This window comes from Rhyacophila brunnea, unplaced genomic scaffold (assembly GCF_057557595.1).
Source record: "Rhyacophila brunnea isolate RB1 unplaced genomic scaffold, BYU_Rbru_1.0 scaffold_11, whole genome shotgun sequence".
Classification (NCBI taxonomy): Eukaryota; Metazoa; Arthropoda; class Insecta; order Trichoptera; family Rhyacophilidae; genus Rhyacophila; species Rhyacophila brunnea.
Window position 1 is genome coordinate 2783488 of NW_028232763.1, and position 25092 is coordinate 2808579.

Consider the following 25092-nt stretch of genomic DNA (forward strand, 5'->3'; position numbering starts at 1 on the left):
TCCAAATTTCAATTTAATTTAACTTTGTGAGAGTGACTGAAAAAAATATTCATGCTATTTATTCTACAATACTGAACTACTTACTATAATACTGTCACTTTAAAGAAATACTTGAACTTACTTATCAAGCAATATTTACCATGGTTCAAACATATTCTCTGGGGAACCCTTTGAATTAACTATGGACAGACATCGAGCAGTCTGACCTATTGATTATTCGCATATTAAAACGCGTCGACCTTTTGGTAACCAAATCGACCCATCAGTTCTGCATTAGTGATCAATCATTCAGGTACCTACTTCAAAAATCATGTGGGCTGGGCCTTTCAATAAGTTAAATAATGTCAGATGTTTAATATTTTATTTAAAATAAAATATGATTACTTAATAAAATATTGTTATATAGGTAAATAAATATACAATTTAATATAACGATAAAATAATTATTATAATGAAAATCAAAATTTTAGTAGTTTCTTCTGAAAAAAAAAACAATGTAATCATACAAAAGCGACAAACGATAATTTATTGTATATTTGCAAACATCCTGGAGTTACGAAGCATTTTAGTAAAAATCCTTTGTCCAGTAAAACATTGATTAGTGACTATGTTGACCACAGAATGACAAATTGAAACAATGTAAACACGACCTATATAATACCGTAAATATAATCTGTGAGTACATTGTAATTGATTAGAATTTTCCAACTGTATTTCAACAATTTCGTACATATATGTACAACCATCAGTTTTGATTCGATAGACTGATGACCGATTAATATGCATCATGCAACATGAAATAATTTTATTACTACGAAAAAACTCGCATTGTGGACAGAACTCTCTGTTCTGTGATTGTGGATTTCGTGATGACGGATTCCTCCGGCACTACAAACTAACAGTGTAGGAGTAACGGAGTTTAAATGCATATATTATTTTTAGATTTTGTTCGTACATTGACCCTATTTTTTTATAAATTTAAAATTAGTACAACTAAATAAAATTGCATTCTTTATAGAAATCATCGTATTTTTATGTTGAAATATTAAATTAATATAAATTCAGTGCTTCCTTACATTTTTCGTGGTGCGGCACACTGAAGAACACTACGGATCTATACTTAACTTTTTAAAACTCTTGTGAAATTTACATATTTTTTCGTATTGTAATGAGATACTTGCGCTTTTTAAACAGAACTCAACTTTTTAATATCTGCTTGAGAGAGTTACCTACTCATTTTTCCCAAATGAAAAAATAAATAAAGATGACGTTTCAATTCTTAATGGTGTCATCTCCCATCAATGATATAAATTAAGGATTGGTTACACGGGCTTGCTGCTAATATTATCATCAGCATGATCATCATCAGCCGGGGTCGATTCACTGCTGGATGAAGGCCTCCCCTATCTCCATCCACTTTTATATATCCCTAGATCTTTGCTGCCACATACAACCACCGAACAGCGAAACAATAAATTTAAACTTTTACATATTTTCATAATAGGTCACGTATCATAATAATAATACGAGTATAATAAATTATCAATACATCTCATAAAAATAAATCTCAGACTATCAATAAGCGTAAACTGTAATTCGTCACCTCTTTAACGGCCCACATGCTCAGCGTACGTCAAAATGGAGCTTTTATGCTATTTTCAAAGCATGATCCTGGACATTCCTTAAACGTTGTAGATAATCTATTTACATAATTTTGAAGCCGTATTATCCTTTATATTTATTTTAAGCATTTGATGACTGCATAAAGTATTTTTATTACATAAAATAGTATTCTTTTAAACCTCTCGCTCTAATGTTTTAGAATATAGTCATATTTCAGTACGTCTATGTGAAGTAGTGTTAAGATTTTTTATATTTATTAATTTTTAAACGCATTTATAAAACCATCAGTATAATTTATGTCGACATTATTATAGTGAAATATTTACGATAAAAAATTATATTGATAATCTCTGTGATCCCAAATTTGACAAGTAGGGAGTAAGATCATGTTAACGCGCGTGTTTGAACATGTACCGTTTTAAAAAATTTAAAAAAAATTCGGTTAGGTACATGTTTTATAAATGCGTTTAAAAATTAATAAATGTAAAAAAATCTTAACACCACTGCACATGTATGTACTGAAATATGACTATATTCTAAAGCATTAGAGCGAAAGGTGTAAAAGAATACTATTTTATGTAATAAAAATACTTTATGCTGTCATCAAATGTTTAAAATAAATATAAAGGATAATAAGGTTTCAAAATTATATAAATAGATTATCTACAACGTTTAAGGAATGTCCAGGATCATGCTTTGAAAATAGAAGAAAAGCTCCATTTTGACCCACGCTGAGCACGTCCGCCCTTAAATAATTTATATTACGGAAATGTAAAAGTGAACATTTATTTTTAATTTGTTCCATTGTAACTTACATATGGCTAAATATTGCAATGAAGAGTTTACCTAGGTACTCGTATATCAACTTTACTGTCTACATACGAAATCCGGTTTTGTTCGAGCAATCGAATTGATATTGTAAATTAACAATGTAGTGGCAGCAAAGAGTGGAGTAGGTACAAACCGACCGCATGGTGAGTGAGTCAGACGCTATGACACTTTGAGTTAGTTCATTGACCCTTTGGAACTGTTGCTTTGTTGCAGGACATCGAAGACAATAAAAGTTGTATACAATTTGAGGACCACACCTTTATAGCCTTGTAATATATTTTAGACAAGTGAATAAATTAATTCTTGTTTGATCATCTGAATCGCTTTTATTCTAGTTGTATGGGGCATACGTACCTAATAATCATCATCATCAGCCTAAATCTGTCCACTACTGGATGAAGACCTCTCAAAGCTGATTCCACTTCTCTCGGTACTATGCATTGCGTTGCCACGTACTTCCGCAGAACTTTATCATTTTATCGATCAAGCGGCCTCTAGGTATATCTTGCAGATGTTTTGTACCTCTTGCATACCACTGGATGACTAAATTTGTGAAACGATTGTCCTTTCTTCGAGCGTTGTATCCAGCCCATTTCCATTTGAGGCTTTTAGCAAACTCTATTACAACGCAGTCCCTTGTCTCTTCCCTTATCCACTCATTCCTCTTTTTCTCATTTCGCGTGATGCCCAGCATGCACCTCTTCATACCAAGTTTCTTGATTTCTCTTTTACTTATGGTCCATGTTTCACACGCATTTGTGATTACGGGAAGCATATACTGGTTTAGCACTTTGCGCTTTAGGCACAGTGGGAGGTCACTTTTAAAGACATTATTCAGGTGGCCAAAAGCTACTCGAATAAGTACCTACCTAAGTCAACATATTCTATAAATATAATATCTAATATCTAAAATAATTATACATAATAATTGGACACTTAGATGTTTTAAATTTTTATTTATTAAGGCCCAACACAGAATTATAATGTTGATGAGTATAAGATAATAAAAAAAATGATTGGTGGTCCTAATAACAGGCGGACATAAAAAGCAATAGCAGTTTAGTAATTAAATTACTAATAATCAAATAGTAACAATGGATAGATAAATTAAAAATGAGCACAAAAAACACTTCAAAGAATTAAAAATAAAAAATAACGGTAAATATAAGAAAAAATACAGTTAACCATTCGTTATAAATATACTTAAATATATATAAATAGTATAAAGCTTTGGAGTTATCAGTGGCGCGTTTAGTGACATAGAGGCCCCCTACGATAAAATTAACAATCAATTTTTATTTTCCAAATAATAATTTCAGGAATTTTGTAAAGCTTTTGGTTATATAATATTACACTGTAGTTTGTGAGAAATTCGCATCTTTTTTATTAAATTTCAGTAAGTATAATTTAATGACTTTGTAACTGGTTTTAACTATTCGGATGTATTATTTTTCTGATGAATCGGTTGCGTTATTTGCGTCAGAGAAACTTATTACCGCTTAACTTATTTATTTTGAAAGAGGCATGAGAACAAAACAGTTTCAATAGTTCTAACGAGTCGAGCTACCTTCCTACAAGTAAACGAAATAAAACATTATTTTTTATGCTTATAGTTATGTTGTGTAGTAATAAATGGCTGATATTTATTTAGCAATGCATGATAATAAGCATCAACGCAGTAAAATTATCTCCAGATACATAAAAAAAATAGTTCATTTTTATTAAGTATAACGTTATTAAAGATTCGGTTATGTACGGTTTTTGCTTTTATTTCATTAATTTAGACTCGTTAGGTTTCCTAGACTTTTCCTGCGATGGAACACTTCTTGTTCAATATTGTTTACTGTGGGAAGGTAAATAATATACTTATACTAAATGATTTTTTAAATGAGAAAAAACAACAATTACTTCTTATTTTTAAAACATAACACAATAATATAAGAGAGTGAAGATCTTAATGACATCGATGATTTTGGATCCTTGAATTGCAAACCTTTTTGTTATCAGACACAACATTAGAAAGTTGAATTTTTATATCTGGTGTGGCGTCGAGCTTGTTCCTAGACTTTGACTTCGTTGTAACATAATAAGAAAATCCTGCAATAATATGTCGTGATAAAGGGAAGTAAAACAATATTAGCTTGTTTTTATTCTGGTAAATTCGCCCAGAAATCATTTAATGGCTGATCTTGTATTTTTGTTTTACATCAGAGTCCCTGATTAAATCAATTAGATTTTAATAATCACTTGCACTTAATCCGACTGGGTACTGGCTTATATTGCAAAGTAGTTGTTGTTAAGTTATGTAAGTGTTCTAAAAATACTTTAGAAGTTTCTTTTTACTTAAAAAATAATTCAGTCAAACATTCATCTAAGGCGGGAAAACAATATGAAGTTGAGTAAAAAAGTAATGATAGTCCTTCTATCTCACTTGCCTGTCAATATGAAGTCAAACGTGTTTGTTGTAACCATTTCAGCATATAAATTTTATATATAAAACAATTTCAAAGTTTCGCGGAACACCTATTCACATTTGTTTGGGAAACTCTGATTTAGAGAACCAAACCTACGTATTTTTTTGTTGTTTCGTTTATATAGACCTATTGTAATATACAGTTATTTATAATAAACGTAGTATATCATTCTGTTCAATCTATTATAATATGTTTATATTGGTTGAAATTACAGATTTTAACTGATTTTTACTACTGAATCAAGTGCTATTTTTTGTATGAAAATTAGAGGTTTCAGAATTTTTTTCCCTCATTTTCTTAATAAATTTTTGCCTTAATTTAATATACTCGTAGGTATTAGGTTACATAATATATTATTATTATTACTAGGCACACTGGAGTTCCTATAATAGTAAATACCCACACTGATATGTATACTAATTTATAATCGGACATACAATTGGGTTGATGAATGTGAACACGACAGAGTGCAAAAAATCATCATTAACTCTTTCAAAGTGGAATAAAATTGCTAAAAGTTTTTTCGCTAATGCGAATTTTATACGATTTTTTCCGTCTAACTATCACGTTCCAAGTTAACTGTATGTATAATAACAATTGGTATGCTGGCCTGAAATATCGATAATTACGATATCAACGAAAATATATTATGTAGGTACACGTTTTTTTAATTGGCTCTACAATCTTATGTGGTGTGACCGAATTTCCACAGTATTATGTTATGTAATAATATTGTTAAATATTTATAGCAAGGGATATTTTGATATGAATAAATAAGGGGTACCTTTTAGATTAAATACGGATTAGACTAGATTTATTGTGTAATTTTAAGAACTGGCACACTGGAACACAATATTATAGAGGATGTAGTAATATGAATTGTAAATTTTCACATCATAAAATCGATAGTCTATTATGTTTTTGTGTTCTGCTGTATCCCCTATACAGATTGTTATTCCCCTAGATATTCTCTCCTTGATTGACCCTTGTCCATGGGAACAACAAAAGTACCTACAATAAATCTCTATTCAGTATTCAAGCTATATATTAAGCATCTAATGAATGTAAAGAAGACTCTTGCTTCAGACACCATACTGATAAGTAGGGCCCGGATTTATATGCTACTGCATGTTTTGTTAGGGTGTATGCACAGCTATGGGAGTTGCACAGAAATCCGTTTCGAAAGACGCAGAATCCAAAAATAAAATTCTATTGTGTATATAAATGCATATTTGAGACGTTAGAGCATATTTGAGACGTTAGTGCATATTTCATTAATATATGCATATTTTAGGTCTTTTGCATTTATAATTTTATCGAAACATAACTAAATCAGGTAGATGCACTTGCATTTTTAATGGCATCCCCGAGCATTTCATTAATTTATCATTTATTTATAAAAAGTGAAGTCAACTCGGGCACCTTTATATAAATTTTGCGCTATCACCTCTGTGGACGTTGAGAGATCATTTTCCGCATAATATAAACAAAATACTGACAAGATATGCGGAAAATTGAATGCCAGAGAATATTGAAAAAAATATTGTAACTTATTTTTGGGACAAAAAAACAGCAAATAGTATTTAGGAATAGTTAAGTGTGTGATTTTAGTTTTTTTTTAAATTGTGTTTAGTTTCCATAGTTTACATTTACATTTTACATTTCTTGTTCAATTATTTGTACCTACTTGTAAACAAACTATTTTGAAAATTGTAATTGATTAACTTTATATTGATTATTTGTGTCTTTTTGTTATTCTTTAGGATTATTCATTTGTTATTCGATTTTTTATCGGTAATATTGGGTGAAGTGGGTATTTACAATATTTTTCCATAAAAATGTCGATTTTTAACTGCATATTTCATTGGTTTTAGTGCATATGTCAATGATTTTAAGTGCATATGTGCATGCATATAATCATGTTTTTTGTTGTATATAAATCCGCTCCCTACTGATAAGTTATGTATGTTAAATACACGATTATACTATTTATGTCAATTAAATGAATCTAATAAATTATTTTAATACAATATAATCGTCACGAACGTCAAAACGAGGAAGGCACTCCTTCCTATGTTAATCGATGTTTTTATTTTATTTCTTGGGACTGGTTCCATTTTTCATTGACCCATGTTCACACTATCAATCGGTTCAACTTGTGTTGTTGGTGTGTTAGGCATAAAGCCCATTGACGCAGCGAGTGCGGCGTTCGCGCAAAATTTCTACAAGTGGCGCGTAAATCATCAAAAATACAACGTAATCAAATACGCCAGCGCCCACTGGACTTAACGATGCCTTGCGCGCCGCCTGCCGCATGAGTCATCGTTTTTCGCTTCTCGGCGATACGATTTAATGAAAATACAAAGAAGTCCATTCATTGAACACGGCTACCAATATTACGCTGCTTGAGGCGTCGTCGATCGACGGGCCAAAAGCAATTATTTAATAACAGAGAACCCATTGTTTTATTTTATTCCGTGTCATTATATTTCGCTGGTTGAATAATGTCGTCGTAAATATTTATTACAAGCCCCGAAATAATATAATATTTTTATTGCTTTGTTATGAGAGACGATGTAAAAATAATTGTTTTGTGCTGCTTGGGCCGCTTATTACATAGGTGAAGGGTAATGCGCGGCGAGAGACGTGTGATTATGGTTATGAATACGCCGACTTCGCCCGCTCGACGCGTTCTGTGGGCACCATCGCTTATAGTTTAAAATGTTTTGTCAAATGTTATGAAAATAGTATAATATTATGTTCCTACAGGGCTTCTTAAAACAACCGGTGTTGATAAAAAAAATCAGGGCAAATTTCATGAATCATCTACAGCTGATATTATTATCTTTGAATCATTATTTTAGTACTATCTCCTTCCAACTACTGTGTTATTATTGCTTACGAGCATGTGTTATTTTGTATTGATGACAACTGATTAAGTTCATTGTTTTATCAATAATTTAGATAGTACAAGATTAGCATGCTAATTTATTTTTTATTCATGTATTGCGATTATAATCTTAACACAATGCTTACGGGCCCTTTTAATTAATTTTGTAATTAACGTGTTAATTTGCATTTGAAAATTAATTAGCAAAAACACAATTTTGTGCGGCCCGTAAGCATTGGGTTAAGATTAAGATTAAATATTATTTTTGAAAATGATTGATAAATATCATCAGGTATCCAATAAACATTAAACAGATTTACGATCAAGTGAATCAGTGATTTCCTACAAAGAAAAATGAATGCTACATTATGTAATTAAAAGCATTGGCTTATATTATTATATAACTGTCTACTGGTTCTACTTGCCAAGCTTATGAAATGCCAGTTGAAAGCTCTGTTCTACCCACGGCCAGACAATATTGACATATTCAGTGGTGTGTTATGTTTTACATTTATGTATTTTTGTTGTCTAATGTATTTTTCATGTAAATATTATATTATCATGTATGTGTACGTTATATACACAAGTGTCCGCGTCCAGAGATTCTGGAGTCGATTCTCATAATGCATTATCTGTTTTTGCGATTGTTTCATGCTAGTGTTATACTAATTACTGTTATGTGGCCACATTGCACGTTAAGGGGGGACATGCTCAGCGTAGGTCAAAATGAAGCTTTTGTTCTATTTTCAAAGCATGATCCTGGACATACCTTAAACGTTGTAGATAATCTATGTATATAATTTTGAAGCCTTAATTATTCAAAAAATGGGCAAGATTAACACATTTGAAGATAATCCTAAAGATACTCATTATAAGCTATGTCTTTGACCATTCAAGTGTGATAAACATCCTACGAATAATGATTGCTTTATAATAATTATTGACCTAATAATAAGGTAGTATTTTTTTGAAATACGCCATTTCTTTTGGCATTCCCCAGTGGAGTAAATAAAAGTAAAATAATTAATAATTATTATATTTATTATTATTATTATAATAATTAATGTAACAATTATAATAAGTACCTTGCTCAATACATAAATATGATAAACTACCCTCGATAACCGCCTTGTGTATAGAATAGTTGCGCAGGTGTTTATGACCAGTATATAGTGTCTGGGTATAGGGAATATACGTGGAAAAGTACGAGAATCAGCGATTGAAGTGTCGAGAAACTATAAGTAGTAGATTTTATTAACCCCATCTTCTCATCATCATCTATAAAAAAAAATTCAAAATTGACCCCCCAACCATTTTCTGTGTGCGCACCGCACCTATGAAAATGCCTTTACTCGCTCTTGTGAGACCGTACATGTTTCACTTTATAACGAAAATGCTACTTTATAATAAGAATTTAAGATAACATTTTGCATCCCTGAAAAATGCAGTAACTTTTTTAATGTACATACATACTTCGGTAAATATTGTTATCAGTTATCACTATACATATATATACTTAAAGTAAAATCTTAAATAAATAGTAGTCGTCCATATCTTTTGTTGTTCAGGCCTGAACACACGTGGTATGTGTAAATCATATATATATATATACAACATTTTTCATCTTTGAATAAATAAAAAAAATTGGCAGACGATTTTCGGAAATTAGACATTGTATTTAGATATTATGATCATTTTATCGTTTTGATCAACAACTGAGGTTTCAGTGAACATTTTTTTTCATTTATCACAATCAATCAATAAATAAGTAAAAAGGTTAACATTCTTGAATTAGGTATGTGACTTATTGTCTCTATTTTTTTTTTATTATGGTATGACACATTTTGTCAGCTGATCAAATATTTTTTTACAGACTATACACATAGCATAATTTTTAAATAATCTTTTTTGAATCATTCCTGTTCATCCATATCGTCACCTCAATATACTACAACTAGATAACTCTGATTTGGTCATTATTGGGAAAATGAAATTTAAACTTTACTTGACTTAAGTACATACATATAGGTTATTATTATTATTCAAAATGCAAATGGAAAAGTGTGCTAGCCTAATTGGCAACAATTAATCAATTGTATGAAAAAATATGTTTGATATCCTATTAATATTTTATTTATTTTATGAATTTATGGTTTTAAAGTTATCTAATATTTTCAAACACAAAATTGATACAAATCCCATTAACTTACATTGTTTTATCATTTTGTAGAGAAGGAAATAATTTAATGTATGATCATATTCAATAGCTATCTCAAAAACAGTGAAAATCAAGCTATCTAGTTGTAGTATTGAAGTGAGACGATATGTATTTTTTTTACTTTTGAAGAGGATCTTCAAAAAAAAAACTTTTTTTTAAAATTTTTTATTTGTATTAATAAAAAGATGCACTAAAAAGAATGTATACCTACCTGTGGTCAACAGTTAATAGTATTGTTATGTTACCTTTCGTCTACCTGTATTTTATCATTTGTGTATCAAGTGTGAAAAGCATGAGTAGGTATCTATCTACATAAATATTTGAATATTTATTGATACTCCCAATTTATCATTTTAGCAGGTTGAAAGGGATTTGATTGACTCAACGTCCAAAACGTTGGCGAACTGATACGACCGAAACCAATTTAAAGCGAGAACGAGTGTTTGCGTGGATAGATTTACAAGCGTATTCAAAAAAACTATTACCCATTCATTGCGTCAATGGAAAAAAAATAATAATCAGCCAAAAAAAAAAACACATGCATGACAAAACAAATAAATAATTTCATTTATAATATAATTTTTAACAATTCAAACGAGTTAATGAGTTGGCCAATAATGCAGCAACCATAAAGTAAACAAGGAAATGTTTATAAATAGTACATCGATTTTTTTATGAAGTGATACGACTGACCCATGTTAGTGAGATGCATTGCAATCAATGACATTAATATGGACGAAGCATCTGGAAAAAAAATGACACTCATTTTTTTGTAGGGTCTGCCGAATGGCATAATCTGTTCTAACGCCATTACAGTAAAGGTGATATTGCTATAAATTCCCGATGCTTTTTGTCGGGTCTGCCGAATGGTTCGGTTCGAACGGGTTCGCTCAAATTAACATTGACACTAGAAACACTGTTCTAACGCCATTACAATAAAGGTGATATTGCTGTAAATTCCCGATGCGTGATATCGCATAATGGAAATTGCGTGACGTCTACCTATACATGTGCGAATGTCACTATGCACGAATTTACTTGCTAGCTACTGTATTGAGTGCGTTGTCCATTAATAATGTCATTGATTGCATTTTGGTTGCTAAACTTTGATTAAAGATGGCGTCGTGAGAAGTAAAAGAAGAAGAAAAGGAAAAAAATGTGTATTACTTATCTCATTAATTTTACCCACTGTATTTTTATTCACATCTGTAAAAAAATATGTGTTTACCATTTACCTAGATATCCAATTTAATAATCAAAATGTTTTTTTTTTATATTCGTTCTAAATGAAAATGACAGGTAAGCATAATAAAAATAATAAATGACGTATGGCAGTTGATTGACTTTTGCAATAAGTCATAAAGATGAGACATAACAGGATAATATTATAATATGTTTGACTTTTGTTTTGTATTCAATTGTTGACTACACATCTCAAAGAAAATTAATATTGCTTAATTTTGGCAGAATATTTTTTGTTGAGAATTTTGGCATTTAGCCAAGGTATCTAAATATAGTAATCTTATATGATAATATTATGAATGACGTATTAGAGTAATTAGACCTATATTCTATATAGATTTCAAGTTATACACATTTATATTTTTATAAAAATCAATGTTTTTTAAAATGAATTAAAAAATATTAAAACTATGAATTAGTCTGAAATCTCTATGCCAAAACATAGAAAACTTGATAAACTAAATTTTAATAATAAATTAATATGACCATAAAATATAATGTGGACATAAATATGTAACAAATTCAGATTTTTTTACAATTGTAAGTTTATATATGACTTTAAAAAAATTATCTTTGTAATGTTTTCAGATAGGTACATATTTATTAATTACTATTATTCTATTATTTATTCGACCATGTCCGATCCTAATAGGATCATATGGGCCTCCACAGAGTAGAGGTTTGTATGAACAGATTTTTTTGTTTTTTACGAGAAATTGATGTCAGCCACTTACTCAACCTATTAGGTCCATAACCTGACAGACACAAATTGAAAAACAATATGTGTACTTGCCAGACCCAGGATTCGAACCTGGGACCCGACGGCGTGATAGTCCAACGCTTAAGCCGCGCGGCCACCGTGGGTGGTAATTAGTAATTAAGTGGGTATTAATTAATACAGTTGAAATTATAAATTATCAAAAAAAAATGTCTCAAATTGCAAGCTTCGTATTTTTCCGCTAGGTGCCTCTGGTAGGTACAAACCTCATGTTTGACTGATGTTGGCAAAGAAATCAAAACATCGTTTCTACGAAATGTATGTACCTATACCATTCCTGGGAGTTTAATTTATTTCTAGGAATTGGTAGGTATTTCATTATTACAATTTTTTTGTTTCCATGATAATATCATTAATATCTTATGACTGCGGTTCCAAAACCGTGTACCACTACTGACATACAGGGGTACCTACCACGGAATATTCTAATATTTTCACCAAAACGAGATCCACACGGTTTTTAACCACTTTAATGCTCATCCTTTTATACGTAGAATTTCAGGTTCAGTTGCTTTCGTTAAGACGGTACTTCAGTGAAACGGCACATAATTTTCAACTATAGGTGCGACGAAATTTCGGACTGGCTGGCAATCGGAGAGCGAAAGTCGAGCTGTGAACACGTCAATTTGTTTTGTGATGGCGACGGGGAATTAATTCTTAAATCGTGTAAAGATGACTAAAAAACGTTACCCATTTACTTGAAAAAGAAAACATGTCAATGAATATATTATTATTATTATTACTAATAGAACAATAAACATAACATTAAATGGACGCATGTTGACTTTTTATGACAAATTATGTTTTGTTCTGCACGCGTCATTTGCACAATCTTCGCGTCGCGTAGTCCCGATCGTTTTAGACCATGTCCCAGCTGAAGTATAGCCTTAAAATAAAATCCCCACGCGTATGCTGTGATAAAAAAAAAAGTCATGAGGCAATGAACGCGATAAAAGAAATGAGACTGGAATTTTCAATATTTTTTAGGTTAGGTATGTTCTGACTTTGGGCGACTTCGAGAAATCCTTATGAACAAAAGTCACTGTGAACCGAATAAGTTTGAGAACTACTGGTTTATTAATAACAGCTTAAAAGTGATCGGAAGACAAAACTATAAAAAGTGTCTTTTCTAATCTTAAATACGTCACCCAAGGATTTGATACTTGTTTAAAACTGGTTTTGAAATAACTTCGAAATCGAAAGTTCACAAAAAAAATGCACGCTAGGGGAATCAATCGCGCATTACGATGGTCGAAATTCACAGCAATAAAAAAAGTTAAAGATTTTTAAAACAGTTTTACAATAGATAATACCCAGGGAACTCAGAAATAATGGGAACTGAAATACCTGACGGATAAGGAGTAGCAGTAACCGATCTCGAGTAAGGAATAATCTGGGACAAACTTAAACACGTGTCAACAACACGTCATACGTCGAATACTGACAACTGCTCTCGGTTTATGCATTGACGGTCATTTAATATTGGTATATTACAGACACTATTGCACGTGCATGATGCGTGTTTCATTTTAGTAGGACACTCACACATTCAAAACCCTGCATCAAAATGTGGTGTATTGAATATTGCCTATCGGAATTATTCTATTTATTATTCTGTTCTGTGTTAATACCATACAAAAGTAACATATTATCGCATTTAAAAAATATAGGTAAACCTAATTATGGCTACTAGTCACACAACAATATTTTGCAACAACGAGGACGAAATTCACGAAGCGAAAATAGTCCTTGGCAATCTGCGACAACGTCACGCCATTGCGCGAAACGTCAACACAATATTTCAGATCTGTCAAAGAAAATAATATTACTGTAGAAATTGTTGTTTTAATAAAAAAGTATTTAATATGTACTTTGTTGTATTTTTTTAAATTAGAAATGCACCCTCTTCAGTTCCAGTATCAATTAATTATTGGTAGACTGTTAATTCCAAAAATCGTGTTTGGTATGGAGTAGGTATATATATATATTTACGATATTATCAATCGATCTGGATCGAGAGATGCTTAGCATGGCCGTAGTCACTCGAGAGTAGTGAATTCAATCCCGAGCCAAATTTTGATCTCAGGATTTCGGGATTACAATTTGAAGATTCCGGGATTGGAGTTTTTTCGATATACCTATAATAATATTTTTTTTATTTATACAAATAGCATTGATAAGATCGGTCAAAAATGCCTAGTATAATTTATACTATTTAAGACTTTTAATATTGTGTACGTTTAATCTTGGAAGTACATGGGTTTAATGGAGTAAATAATATTGTAATATACATAATAATGTGAAATTAAAACAGTTTTTATTTTTATTCACTTAAGAAAAGATAACATTCATAAAATTTAGCGTAGAAACAAGTGCCTGTCTGAACGTCCGTGGCACTGGCGATTAGACGCCGTTTACGTGCCAGAACGTCAGTGGCGTTTGGCTGGTTAAATGAACTTATATATTAATTATTATATATTATATAGAATATTATTTATTATCCGTGAGCATCCGGTGATTCCCCCTGTGACATGTGCAGGTACATACACTTGACGAACATAATTTTGTATGCATACTAATCGATTGTGATCAATAAAAAAATTAATCCCGAAGGTTTCGGGATTACGTTTACTAATCCCGGGATTCATAGGTATGGAAAATTGTCCGGGATCCCGGGATTGGATTATCTACTTCCCTAGAGGTCAGTGAATTAGAGGTGTTTATGTAAGTAATGCTCTATAGTCTTCAATCTGATTAATCGCATTGCAAATGTTCTCCTTACTTAGTAAAATAACCTTTTAATGATGATAATGAAAAGTGCTTCGGTGCACTAGAATGCAAGGACATGACCGCCATGACGATCCATTTAAATTTATCATTTCAATTTAAACACAACTCGGGTCAATTTAATTTACTCTTGGCATTAATGGCAATACCACTAATTCCATGTTACTACTTCATACATTTATGGGAAACCTTTTGGACCCTAGAGGTTTCCTCAGAGGAATACAATCAAGCTACAAAAATAGGTGGATACTTCACAAATGTTGTACCTATGTATGGTGGCTTGGTTGGTAGAACGGTAGTTACCGAAGTCGTGGGTTCGATCTCGCTGCTTAGTACAAAAATTCATGCTGTTTTCTCAATGCATGCTTGAAAGGAACGAATGGGTCTGATGAATGACTCCGCTAAGGAGCTAATATGATAATTTACTTTTTCCTTCATCTCAAACCTAAATGGCCATCATGTAGGTATAAGCTGTGATAAATTAAATTAAAATAAATATTTATAACAAATTTGCATATTGTCGCCTGAATAATGTTGTCAGAGACCCCCCACTATAAACCTAAAAAAGTGCTCAACCAGGGTGTTTTTTTCGTAATTATATTATACTAATGCAATAAATCGCATTTCTAGGCACCTAGACAACGATAAGTCTAAACTAGTTAAATTTATAATAATATTTTTAATGTGTATATAACCTCAAAATTACTCAAAAGATGAAATTTTTAACAGACATTTCAAATAAACACTAAAAATATGTAGGTATCTACCTACTTATATTTTCTGTATGATTTTTTCAATGTATTATTAATTATGAATTATTTCATTCAAAAATACAAATTCTGATACACGTTGCGAAAGAAAATTGGTTTAGCACCTAAATGCATTTTTATATTTACGTAGTTAAGATAGTTTGTATCGTTGAATCCAATTATATTAGAATTCTATTTTTTGACTTGTCATAGTTTAAAACTATGGGTGTAACATGTAAAACAGATTCACCGGCATAATAACAATAACATTTCATAACACGAATTAGAGTGCTTCTTTTAGAAATTTTGATAATTCGAATTGAATGAGTTACAGAGTTACACCATTGGATTTTTCTTTATAATTTCTGAATAATACAACAACCACAAGATAATCAAGGAATTAGTAAAAGAAATAACGGAATTAGATAATAGATTTTACTTTTTCCTCTGCCGTAAATTTTCCGTCAACAGAACTCAGTCATATAGCGCTTGCACACGTGTATGGATTTACCTGCGCCAATAGTGTGCATTTTAAACTATCGCGATAATAACAGTTTACACGTAAAAGTACTTACTGACTTTCTCGCCAATCTCATTCTTCAAGAGTAAGCGAGACGCGATGTTGTCATTTGGTGGTACTATTTGACGGGTCGTAAAAATCGGTTAACCTCGAAGTGAGTCTCTGCGCGGAGTAGTTCGTTTTTTTACCGACAGGTTCGCAGGCGCATATATCGCACAGTCCAATTGTCGCGTGAAAGTTCAGAAACTTCTGACCTTTTTTAATCTATGCATGGAATCTTGCAATTTGCATGATAATACGTGTTTACACGTGTATCTTTGTTATGGCCGCGATAACACGTACTGTCATAAGTCATCACATCACTCACCGCATCAGTAAATCTATGCACGTGTAAACGGGGTATTATTATGAGTAAATTGAAAACTTATATAGCAGTGGTGCACAACCTTTTTGAAAGAAGGGCCAATTTGTCCATTTTCTAAATTTTCACAGGCCGCAAAGGGTAAGAATACTAGATGATATATAGGTACATTTTATGTTTTATTTTTAATCTAATAGGTACATAATTTTATCAGCAACTTCAATCACTCTCCACTCCGCATTACGTATATATTTGCACGAAGAAAATTAGTTCAGAAACGATTAATTTGTTAGAAAACAATAAAAGAACATAAAGAACTTTAATCACGCACTATACCTACATACATATGTACACAAACAAATGTTTCATAATCGAACTGTATTTTTTCTGCTAAGACAAGCGATTTTTTGATATCGATTCACATACATCGTGCACTGACAAAATTCCTGGAGGACTAACACTAAAATGCACGTTTTGAAAACAATAATCTAAAAATAGACTGCACCTGCACCACAGACGGTATGACTCATTGTAAAAAGATGAATGAAAATATAATCATATTAAATAATAAAAAAATGCATTAAGTTTTCTATCAGTGATGATTCAGATTATATTATACCGTTGCTACTGCATAATTTGTTCACATATCGAACAGAGATTTTTATCATATTCAATGAAAAATTTGGTGATGAACTACTTGTTATTTTGGGCCGCAGCAACCGTTTGTGTACCACTGGTCTATAGGTTATACCTAGTATTATAATGCTGATCCTAAAAAAGTCTAAGATTTACTTGTTTTTCAATTTAAGAAATCACAATAATATCGTGGTAAAAATTTGTAAATGTGTCTCACCATCTTTTTTTCCTATTATTACAACTTTGCCATCATTACCTTCTTATGTAATATATACTTTACTAAAAGGTTTTAAATTTAAAGATTACAGATTTGCATTGTATATTATATACCTACAGTCATAAATGGTATAATCACTAATTATTTATGATAACGTATTTATATGACATTGAAGAAATGGGTAGGTAGTCAGTTGTTTGTCATGGAATTTAATTGATGTAATTATAATTACGTATTATGCTCTAATCGAATGATCATATTTTTATAGAGGTACGACACGATGCATTTTTATTGTATGCATGCATCACTAACAGGCATTTATTATTATGACTTACGAATGCATATTGAAATGTAAACCAGTTGTCGTTATCATTTTAAATGTTTTGGTAGAATTGTACAATCCAAGGCTAGCAAATGGATAGATATGATAAAGTTTAGTAGCTAGTCTTGCTGTGCAATAGTGGAATTCATACTTTCCATTTATTACGTCCTGAAAATAGTATGTTCCGAAGCAGCTACAGTCCTACAAAATTATCTAAAGAACGATCAAAAATTGAACTACGAACTACCATGTGGACGCCATTTTGAATGCGTCATTCGAACGTGAGATTCTGTCCAGTTGCGAGTCTTGATTGGGTAGTTTTCGACAGTGTCTCCCCCATCCATTCTTTAGATAAGTTTGTAGGTCTGTAACTGAAAATTTTCCCTCGAAATTCAGGGCGAAATATTTTTTTTCTCTTCTCTTGCAGTAACAGCTATGGTTACTTTTATATGTTTCTGCAATAATGCCCCTTTTTACACGTACATACTATTATTTATAGTTTACACAAACCCTCACATGAACAATTGTAAATTACGTGCAGTATTTTCTTCAGACAATGTCGACTGTCTACACTCTACAGTAAAGTTGCCATCTTTTTCTGTCGATGTTCTAACATTGACACCTCGTATCTGACATTTCAATAATTTCGATAGGGGGAATTAAAATGTTTTTAAAAAGCAGGTTATCAAATTAAATAAACTAAATTATTTTGGCACTAAGCGTATATTTGTTTATATTTCATTTCTTAATAGTTTTTGTATATCATTTTGATTCCCCCCTGTCCAATATATTGAATATCAGATATGATGTGTAAATGTTAGAACATCGCTATGATGATTATATAGTACAAATGTGTAAAATTGTAAAACATAACGTATTTCTGAAAAAAGCTATAGTACATGCACATTTTTATCGTTTTGAATTATTCAAAATTATAGTATTTTGGCATATTATTTCGCGTAGAATCGTAGTATTTTACATTGTTAGCGGAATCAAAATTATATTACGGTTGGCTACACTGATTTGGATCCATGCTACCGGCTGCACAACCAATGATCCTCCAAGTTTTATCTCTCCATTAGTATTAGTATATTTAGTAAATTTTTCGAATAATATGTACCTACATGGAAAGCAAGTATTGGTTACGGTTACATGTTCGTCAAACGATGAAGTTAATAATATTTTATTTTAAGTTAAGTTACCTAATCATATACCTGACATTTGGATTGATTGAATAATAATTTAGGTCTCAGCCTACATAGTAATAATCTGTTAGAATGTCTATGGGCTAATCGATTGTGTAATAAAATAATATTGTCACAAAGTTTCAACATATTGGCATGCCTGTTTTTTTTACATTTTTTTTACTGAATCATTCATAGGTACATTAAACGGGTAACCTAATAGATTTAATACTGTAACGACTGTAAGGCCCGTTTCAGACGGAACACCGGTGTCGCGCTCGATATAATATAGGAGGCCTTCGTATTCGAATAAAGGGCCCTTTGTATTATGTTTATAAACGCCCCAGAGCTAATGAGTTAACGCGTGTCCGGTACACTTTTCCGTCGGCCGCTACATTCTCAAGCAGCCGATACACTTGTTTTTATTACCGCAGTCAGTTTTATGTTCTAATTTATAACTCGAAATTATGCGTTGACTCATTAGCTCTGGGGTGTTCATATACATAATACAAAAGCCCATTTATTCGAATACAAAGGCCTCGTATAATCCGGTATAATTATCGAGCACGACACCGGTGTCTCGTCTCAAACGGGCCTAAGCGATAGTGCTCATAGAACGCGTCGAGCGGGCGAAGTCGGCGTATGAAGCGTTTATTCATAACCATAATCACACGTCTCTTCCCGCGCATTACCCTTCACCTATGTAATAAGCGGCCCAAGCAGCACAAAATAATTATTTTTACAGCGTCTCTCATAACAAAGCAATACAAATATTATATTATTTCGGAGCTTGTAATTAATATTTACGACGACATTATTCAACCAGCGAAATATAGGACACGGAACAAAGAGTTCCCTGTTATTAAATAATTGCTTTTCGCCCGTCGATCGACGACGCCTCGAGCAGCGTAATTTTGGTAGCCGTGTTCAATGAATGGACTTCTTTGTATTTTCATTAAATCGTATCGCCGAGAAGCGAAAAACGGTGACTCATGCGGCAGGCGGGGCGCAAGGCATCGTCAAGTCCAGTGGGCGCTGGCGTATTTGATTATGATTACGTTGTATTTTTGATGATTTACGCGCCACTTGTAGAAATTTTGCGCGAGCGCCGCACTCGCTGCGTCAATGGGCTTTATGCCTTACACGTTTGATATTGAGTGAGATATTACCTATGACATTGTTTTATGAATAAATTATTTTATTGTGCACTATTAAAAATAATTATTCAAGTATTATCATCGCTCTGCTGACTTCAATAACATAGCAATGGATAATAATTTTGCCATAATACTATAGCGTAATTAAAACTTATATCGCGTGTATGAAGCTAATTCATTCAATTACATATAATTTTCACCTTGCAGAAATGATATTTACTATCTCAACATTGATACGTACAATATTATTACATACTATACATTATATTATTATAAGTACCCGCTTACTTACGGTTAAAGGAATACATGTTGTGTGTATGTCTATCAACTAAATTCCAGAGGCTATACAGTATCCTATGTAATACAGTATCCTATGTAAAAGAGTAGCTAAATCCTACTACTAACTTCACTTAGTATTTTTACTTATGGTGTAAGAAATATTTTAGCGAAAACGAGTTGTTGTCTAAAATTTCATTTTTACATCACAAAAGTTCTAATTATCTACGGCTATTTTAGTTAATTATTTTACAATATCACGCAGTCACGAAGCGTAGATGTAGGCTGTAAAGGCGATACATCAGTGAAACGGCAAATAATTTTCAACTATAGGCGCGACGAAATTTTGAACTCGCTAGCATTCTGAGAGAGAACGTCGAGCTGGAAACACGTCACTTTGTTTCGTGATGGCGACGGACGTATTAATTCTTAAATCGTGTAAAGATGACTAAAAACGTTACCCATTTACTTGAAAAAGAAAACATGTCAATGAATATATTATTATTGTTACTAATAGAACAATACGTTAAAGTGCCCACCACCACCCGTCATATATGCACAACCGTGGATATGCACGGCCGCTTTCTATGACGCTTTAAACGTGTCTGAAAGAAGTGATTTTAAGTGCTCATTCCGTCCCGAGACGGAGCCGCACGGGACTGATGCTGCAACCATGCACCGTATAGAACAATAAACAGAACATAAAATGGACGTATGTTGGATTTATATGACAAATTATATTTCGTTTGGCATGCGTCATTTGCACCCGCGACCCGCAATCCGCGCATCGCCTAGCCACGATCTTTTTAGACCGTGCCTCAACTGAGGGCACACTAAACTTTTTTAGTCATGTGTATTTGTTTTCACTGAACTAAGACTACAAATTGCATATAGTGTTGGTTAGTTTATACAATTAAACCGTTTGTAAACCAAGTCATAATAGATGATAGTCTAAAAATATTCGTGTATCGACTAAATATCTTAAGATTTTGCCAGTGAAATATACATAACTTTATAGATATATGAATATTTTTTATCTATTATGGTTTGGGTTAGACAGGGGGGACGCGAATTTTAAAAATCTAACCAAAATCATCTAAAATTTGTACTCTTAATCCAATGAAGTGTCCACTATTTTCGTCACAGCATACCTTCACCATGATGGGTTGATTTAGACAGGGTTTAATTGAAGTGTAAAAATCAATCAGCACCATCTGCAATTTGTGTAACAACTAATAAGTATGACTAACAAAATTTAGTGTGGACTGTTTATGACAGATCTTTATAGCCTACCTCCACTCTTAGCCACTGCTTTCACGTTAATTTATTATTATGTCTATATTGGGGGTCGCGATAGAAATCTAATTATCTACGCAATTACACTTTTTCACGAGCTTTTACCTGTCTTTCAAAAAATCATATTGAAAGCTTTTACAGCGTTTTAATACTCCATATTTTTAATACATACATACAAAACTACAAAGCTTTTGAAAAATATACCCACCGTTTATCACATAAGTATAATTATTATTATTTAAGTTTAAATATAGACTAGTTTAAATGAAACTCACATACAACGCGTAAAATTGTATTGTATCCTTTCTTCTGTTTCTATTCTATTGTTTCATAATTCTAAATTGCAAACATCTTCGCTAGTGATTTTAATTTAATAATTCACCATCTTACTTAAATCACCATTATCGAATTATTGGCCTACTGAGTAACTGCCTCCAAAACAGGTTTGAATACAACTAACTGTCAAGTACATAATATATGAAAATACTGTTTTAAAATAAATAAAAATTATAAAATAAATAAAAATGAATGTAAGTGGCACTTACATTCATTTTTATCTACGACATAAATAAGTAAGTTATCAAATTTATTGCTTACAACTAATTAAAACCACCTAGTACCTACATAGTAGTAAACCGATATTTTAAAATCGTAAAAAAGATCACAATATACTTCGGCATTGTATGAAGTCAAAGTCATGGTCGCTCACCGAGAATTTTAGAGTTTTGGGTTGTTTTATAATACATATATAGAATTTTCAACGTATTCATGATTATTTTTAAAGTCTGATTCTGTTAAGATGTATAATAATACTAATAATACTTTGTATCAGGGATAGTCAACCTTTTTATACCTACCGCCCAGTGTTGTGTCTATGTTAGTAGTCAAATTTTCTAACCGCCCACCGGTTCTACAGTAATGGTAATTTATAAAGTAGAGAGTTGGCAGAATAAATCTTTTTAAAACAACTTACTGTTGTTAGATCTATCTCTTTATTTTTACACTTTGCATACAAGCATGAAGTCTGATGAAATTACATTTAAGGCTATACCTCAGTTGAGGCATGGTCTAAAAATATCGTGGCTAGGCGATGCGCGGATTGTGCAAATGACGCGTGCCGAACGAAATATAATTTGTCGTAAAAATCCAACATGCGTCCATTAATTTTATGTTTATTGTTATATTACTAATAATAATAGTATATTCATTGACATGTTTTCTTTTTTAAGTACATACGTAAAGTTTTTTAAGTCATCTTTACATGATTTAAGAATATTTTCGTCCGGCGCCATGACAAAACAAATCGACGTGCGCACACTTCGACTGTCAGTCTCCGATTGGAGAGTCCAGGCGACGAGTGAGAAATTTCGTCGCACCTACTGTTGAAAATTATTTGCCGTTTCACTGAAGTACGCTCTTAATTAATTAAATTATTTATGAGATCCCTGAGGCTGATGCTGCGAAATTAAATACAGGATATCTGGCAATTTTTTTGTGAGGAACAAACGAAGGTCTCTGGTCTTTGGTCATACTATGAATAACATCACTAAAGCCAGATACCGTAGGATATGAGGTAGGAAAAGGTATCAATAAACTGAATATAATTTTCTACATATTTGGATATAAGAGCGATACAAATAGTATATTATCTGAAATTTAAATTTTCACGGGGAATTTAATGAAAACCTAATTAAAATGTTTTTAAAACCCCTACCTCCCACCATTAAAGCTGGAACGCCCACTGGTGGGCGCTAGGGTCCAGGTTGACTACCCCTGCTTTATATCGTCGTAGGCATGAGGCATATCAGTTTATCTTACATCTATTATAATCATCCAGAAGCGGGCGGGCCCCCTGGCTAGAATCTTTAGCGGTTAAAAGAAAGGTTAAAGGCTGTGTGACGCTCTCCAAATGGTGCTCGAGATAAAATTAACGCTATTCAATGTATTTTTAGAGATTTTTTTTGTTTTTTTAAATACATCCACTTGGATTATGGAGTTGTCGAGTATGGACACACAATACTCAAAAATTACATTGCACAATCACATATATTTAAATGTTAATAATATGTCTAAAGCAAATTTTTTTTTTTGTATTAGACCAAATTAAATTTGTGATCTGTAATTATCTCATTTACGGCCAGTGACGTCCCGTGGGGGTAGGCAGATTGAGCGTCGCTTGGGGGCGGCAGTTACTCGAAGGGCGGCAAATCGAGGAGAATCATTTGGATCATAGAGAAATAGTAATAACGAAAATATCTTTCCATTAAAAAATTCAACTCAATAGTTGGAAAAAAAATGATGTATTAATTAACATAAAAGGTTTAACAAGACTGCATTTTTTTGTCGGGTTCGCGACGTCTAGTTTACATCCATCGCCTTTCGACGTCTATTGTGAACATAAACAACACGGATGATAAAAAATACTGTATAAAAATGGAGCGGCATTTTGTCTAGGGACGCCACTCCTTACGGCTACCGTCAAAATAAAACTGTATTTTTTTTAAATAAAGATACGGTATTATAATAAAAAACGATCTACCGACTGCGGTTTTATCTTTCTGCTAATTTGATCCGTGTACTGTATTATTTGTATTTAGTTCGGTTTCAATAAATGTTTAGTTATCTCACATGATTTTTACAGCACGTGTAGCCGAGTCAGTAAAACGGTGGTCTATGAAGCCGTGGGAGAAGCCGAAATAAAAATACATCCAACATATTGTATTCATTTGCCAGTCGGGATAATAAATGATAATAGTGACATTTTAGATAGGTACCGACTTATAAATTTCCGATTTTACAATATGTACTAACTTTTGTTTTTATTTTTTTTTCAGCTGCAGAATTTGTTCAACTGACGAAAGATCATAAACGACTACTCAAAATAAATAGAAAATATACAAGTGACGCATGTGAATTAAACTAAAGAAAAAAATCAAAATGAATCTAAAGACTCTATGCTTTTTATAGCATTCTATCAATATCAGACGTAGGAGAATTTTAAATATATCTGTTATTAAATAAAGTGACTCGTGAATTAAAGTGACGTGAGCGTTTAAAATGTTGACGATGGCGGAAGTTAAGGATGTTCAGATTACCCTAACGGATGGAGCCGAAGAAGATGGAGACAGAGGATCTCGAGTATCATATGCTCCTCATCTGAGGTCGCCACCACCTTTAGAACCCTTGAATAATGGATCGCTATTGCAGTAAGTAATCAGTTATTTTTTCTACACTTATTTTTATGAGAATAACTCTTTGGTTAGATACTGTTATATATCCACGATAGCCACGATCTTTTTAGACCATGCCTCAACAGCTGAGGTATAGCCTTAACGGCCCGACCGTCATTAAGTCATACACCAAAATTGCCTCCAAAGTCTTGGTATATGGCGGCTGACTTTCGCATTTTTATCTTATTAATCCTTTCTGTGCAAAACGGTACCTTCGACAAAACGTTGAAGTATCGAGATTCATTGTTTTAAAGTGAAAGTTAACTGTCTATTACTAAAAGTTAAAAGTCTGTCGTGTGCA

At 32.2% G+C, this 25092-nt stretch overlaps 1 protein-coding gene across 1 annotated transcript in view; it reads left to right on the top strand.

Moving 5' to 3' along the window:
• Atet (ABC transporter expressed in trachea) overlaps positions 1-25092 on the top strand; it is a 119693-nt gene that overhangs the window by 17689 nt on the left and 76912 nt on the right. The window contains exon 2 of the mRNA XM_085958196.1: positions 24396-24767. Within this exon, the coding sequence (XP_085814322.1) occupies positions 24619-24767 (149 nt within the window). The 5' untranslated portion in view covers positions 24396-24618. The remainder of the gene's footprint in view (positions 1-24395; positions 24768-25092) is intronic.